At 44.6% G+C, this 5,000-nt stretch overlaps 1 protein-coding gene across 5 annotated transcripts in view; it reads left to right on the top strand.

The window, feature by feature from the left end:
* The window catches only part of greb1 (growth regulating estrogen receptor binding 1), a 51,544-nt gene that overhangs the window by 5,595 nt on the left and 40,949 nt on the right, over positions 1-5,000 (top strand). Inside the window, exons 1-3 of one of the 5 annotated variants that reach the window (XM_042072821.1) lie at positions 1,893-2,060; positions 3,623-3,782; positions 4,453-4,560. In XM_042072821.1, the coding sequence (XP_041928755.1) occupies positions 3,626-3,782; positions 4,453-4,560 (265 nt within the window). In that variant the 5' untranslated portion in view covers positions 1,893-2,060; positions 3,623-3,625. Of the gene's footprint in view, positions 1-1,892; positions 2,061-3,622; positions 3,783-4,449; positions 4,561-5,000 lie in introns of those variants that run through there. The other 4 variants (XM_042072822.1, XM_042072819.1, XM_042072820.1 and 1 more) reach the window with 4 other exon arrangements.

Genomic DNA, 5,000 nt, shown 5'->3' with positions numbered 1-5,000 from the left:
CGTGGTGTGAAGAATGTCTCGAAGGGATGAGGGAGAAAGAGAGATCCACCGGGAATGAGAGGTGGTATTGAAAACTAGCGAGACAGGGATAGAGAGAGAAAGAGAGATAGAGAGAGAGGAAGAGAAAGGAGACAGAGAGAGGTCATAAAGTGACACAATGGCCAGCTTGGTCCCCTGAGGAGAGATCCACACTCAAAGGAAAGCCACCGTCTCTTTCTCAATGGAGGGAAACACAGAGGAGGAGGAAGAGGAGGAGGAAGAACACCTCTCTGCCCCCGTACCACTAGCTACTGTTTACTACTTTTATTCTTATTGGCCTGCATGCTACTGCCATTAATAATGATAATCTTCTCAAAGCATGACTCTGGTTACATTATAAAAAATCTCTTCCCACTGAAACAAGTAGCCTACCTTTGTACCGTCACTCTGCGACTAGGTTGCTCATTTTGATGACTTTTTGTGGGGAAAAAGATGAGTGAGATGTGTGTGTGTGTGTGTTTGAAGCCTGCCTTGAGGAATGTTTTGCAGTAGGGTCTTTCAGTTTGAGTCTAGACCGAGGGTAGCATCAGGGGCCACGGAGTGTCCTTCTGCCTCAGCATATGACATATGGGCCAGCCAGTTTAAGACCCGAGATTAAGGAGCAGGGATTTGAGAGGTCAGGGCGCACACCCACCTCCTCATTTTAATTCATAAGCTGATCCACCACCTCTAGCAGTGTGTGTGTGTGTGAGAGAGAGAGACAGAAAGAGAGCAAATGTGTAGATTGTCAAATAAATGTAAAATGTGCACAAACACATTTTTTTTTTACATTTTGCCTCTAGGATGGAATCAATACAGGGTTGAATTGTCAGACCTAAATTTAAGACTTTTTAAGACCTTTTTAATACCACTTCAGATTAAATTTAATACCTAAATCGCACCCATTCGGATAGAATAAATAATATTAAAGGTAAGATTAAACCTCAAATAATTACTATTTACAAGTGTTTGAACATGCCATTATGAACATGACAGCAGTAGTAACGTGACTAAATGTCCCACTTCATGGACAAATTTACACGGAATAGAACCTAGTTGATTTCAGGGATTAAAGTGAAAAAATCGTTTGACTGAACGTTTTTCAGGCCATAAGTCATACGTTGTTCATATCTACCTATAGAGATAGCACCCCTTTTGCGGTCGCAACCTATTGGTTTTTAATGTACAAAAAGATGCAAACAGCAAAGTAAAGCACCAAATAAACACCAAAACGAGGCTACAGGGTACTCTTAAGTTACTATATAATTAATGCCACCTACAGGTGAATGCATAGAACATAACAATCCTATGGTTTGTGTGTACCCTGTAGCCTCGTTTTAGCCGCCAATGGCCGCCATGTGAATAAGGCGAATTGAGAGTGTTCTTCATTGAGATTGAGTTTTCCTGATGAACAAAACAATATTTCAATACCATCCCTTACCATTGCTGATTAGCCATTGCTGTTCTTTTCTACTGCAGCAATAACTCTTAAACTCTTATTTAATTACTTCAGGCCAAAAGTGTTTAAAGGGGAGACTTTTTTTCGTGTTAATATGCAATTCAACACCAAGTAAAATCTATAAAATCAAGTTTGCAAGACTTCACATTTCCTCATCAAAGTATCGAATCAGAACAGTCTAGATATTGTTCATATTTCCATGTGTTGCCTCATCCGCATTTAATGAAAACATGGTAATTTTGAGTTTTACAGACAACTCAGTTTTCCAATGAGCAGCAATACTGTGTGTGCTTATGCAGGAGGTCTGCGCATCGGGAATGGATGTCATGTTCCAGCGCTTTCATGATTTACTAATGAGAGATTATGACGCCGGGAGGTGACATGGGCTCGCGCCAGAGCCTCTCCGTTTCATGAGGAGTAAAACGCGACGGTAATGTGTGACTGAGAGGTGCGATAGTTCAGCTGATTGAGCTGGAAACATGGCTATCTTCACTCCGCTGGAGCACTCGACTCGAAGTTGAGCGCCGCACAGCGAAGCGGCAGCCTGCCATAAACTTTTGTTTACCGTGGGGGAAGCCAGGCGGTGAGTAAGCCGTCTAGGTTGGGGCGACCTGACATTGGATCAGATTAGTTTATGAGGCTGCAAATTGGACACTCTAAGAATCCAGGGCTTCTGCTCCAAGCCCCGACCTTGTCATAGAAGAAGCTTTATCAGGGAGGGCTATTAGCTAAAACCGGAGATGATATTGCACTACTCCCCGCTTTCCGTCTGTCATTCATTAAATGTTCTCTCTCTCTCTCTCTCTCTCTCTCTCTCTCTCTCTGTCGCGCGCTCACTCTCTCATATCCTCCCCTGCCGCTCTGTTTGTGTGTGTGTGTGTGTGTGTGTGTTTGTTTGGGTCCCAAAGATCGCATTAAAACAGACTGGCTGGATCAGCCGTCTCGGGTCACTGGCGTTGTCGTATTACTGTGTGACTGCAATAGCATGCAGCGATTCTTCCACTACCTATTCTTCCAAGCCTAGTTTCAACGGCATTTTGTAGGAAATCAAATTCACACTAATGCTCCCTTTACCGTTTCCCTTAGCCTACTCATACCGACACAGACGCATTCTTCATACACTTCTTATCATGTGCTGCACATAACTATCAGTAGTTACACACTGACTTCCATAATTAATATGTTTGTAATAACAATGTTATGTATATGTGCTGCTTCTGTTTGATGTTGTTGTCACTGTAGCTTTTTGTGCTGTTTGAAGGGAAGGTGTTGCAGAGCTCTTTCAAGTCCCCTGGTCAAAAAAGCTCATCCTGTTATTACCCAGTGGGTGGTCCTTCCCCTCTTTGCTTCTCATCCTCTCTCTGTTTCTCTCTCTCTCTCTCTCTCTCTCTCTCTCTCTGTCTATCGCTCTTCCTCTTCCCCTCTTGTCTCTTTTCCTCCTTCTCTTTCTCTTGCGTGTGTTTGCTTTACATCTCCATTAATGTCAAACTGTTAAAAGTGCAGCGAATAATTTTCTGGAGGTGTTGAATTGGAAATCCAAATGTATCAAAAGATGTCTCACAGACCATACGTGAAAATAGAAAGGGACACGCAGTTCAACGGGTTTGCTCAGAGATTATGGAGTTTTTATGTTTTGATATGGTGTAGTAAATTGTGATGCCTGATAAGCACTGTAGGCTACAAGACAAACCAAACTTATGCAGCTTCCAAGGTGCCTTAGTTTAACATGTGCAAAACATGTAAAGAAATTATAAATGAAATGTCATTTAAAAAAAAAAAAAATCCCACAGCACAGCCTCCCTCTGTGAGTTTGGTGCATCTCCTGAGTCCTGCTGACCCTAGTATACTTCTACAGATGCCGGCTACGCACTGAACGGATGACGCAAAATTCATCATACGTCCAGTCCGTACGCCTTTTCCGTGCTGCAGTCAAATTTTGTGTCCGTACGGATCTTGCGTAATGCTTGTACGAAAGTGGTTGTGTAGCACAACGCCGATCCAGAAGATGGGAGATACACATGTGGATACGCACGACCGCATAACCGTACAGCATAGCCGTATGCCTAGAGGTATGCTCGTTGCTGAAGCTTGTGAAGGAAGGATAGGCTCCCTGTCCTACTCCCCTTCTGTCTGTGTCTCCCTCAGGACATGGGCAACTCGTATGCTGGGCAGCTGCGGACCACTCGGTTTGAGGAGGTGCTGCACAGCTCTATCGAGGCGTCCCTGCGCTCCAACACCGTTGTCCCCCGACCCGTCTTCTCCCAGCTCTACCTGGAGGCCGAGAACCACCCCACCTCACAGAATGGTAACACACCTGCCCACCACCCCCCCCCCCCCCACACACACACACACACACATGCACACACACACACACACAAACCTTACTGTTGTTAATCTCTCCAGATCTCCCTGTTCCTGTCTGTGATGTCTGATGTGTCAGAGATCAGTGTTTGAAATAGTATTTGACCAGTCTAGATAAGTGGTGTTAGACTAATCCTGTGGGACTTGCCAGTACAGATTAGGAATGAAGCAGAATTCGATTGATGAATTATATTGCATACTTCACCCTGATTCTCTCCTGATACTATCTGTCAGAATCACATTAAAGCAATGGGGTATGTTGAGAATGCCCTCTAAAATGTGTGTGTGTGTGTGTGTGTGTGTGTGTGTGTGTGTGTGTGTGTGTGTGTGTATGTATGTGTGTGTGTGCGTGCGTGCGTGCGTGCGTGCGTGTGTGTGTGTGTGTGGGGAAGGTGTATATAAATATGTGTGTGTGTGTGTGTGTGTGTGTGTGTAACGCGTTTGTGTGTGTAAATGTTAGCACGGTCTGTACTCCAATGATCCAATGAGAGCTGTGTGTTGCCCATGTCCTGCACCTGGGCTTGTTGCCCCAGGGTGGGGCAGAACCAGCCGCAGGGCAGTTACTATCCAACCAGGGCTGTTTCACAATCACGACAAGGCTGTGTGTGTAGCAGGGCGGACAGAAAATGAGGAAGATGAGGAGGAGGATGGATCTGAGTCCAACAGCCCCCCCATCCTATACCAGATGAAGACCCCACCTGAAGGAAGCTGCACAACAGATGGTAAGGCCACGTCTTGCCAGGATGGGGAGGGGGGGGGGGGGTGATGGGGGGGTCACTCATCAGGGTTAGGGTTAGGGTTAAGGCCCATTCACACCAAAAACGATAACGATAACGATAACTATAAATAAATATCGTTCTCGTTAATATGAATGACAACGTTCACACATAAACTATAACGATAACGACATGAAGAACGATATCGTTGGGAATCACTTTCAGAACGATTTTCACAACGATAAAATGCTAATAGCCAATCAGAACCCATCGAATTTTAGCCCTCACATTTATTAACACAATGAGAGACTTTGTTTATCGTTGTTCAGTGTGAACGCTTTTATCGTTATGGTTATAGTTATCGTTATCGTTCTTGGTGTGAATGGGCCTTTAGGGTTAGGGTTAGGGTTAGGGTTAGAGTTAGGGTTAGGGTTAGGGTTGGGGCT

Source organism: Alosa sapidissima, chromosome 19 (assembly GCF_018492685.1).
Source record: "Alosa sapidissima isolate fAloSap1 chromosome 19, fAloSap1.pri, whole genome shotgun sequence".
NCBI classification, from domain to species: Eukaryota; Metazoa; Chordata; class Actinopteri; order Clupeiformes; family Clupeidae; genus Alosa; species Alosa sapidissima.
The sequence above is the reverse complement of the archived record's forward strand: the minus strand, read 5'-3'. Positions and strand labels throughout refer to the sequence as shown.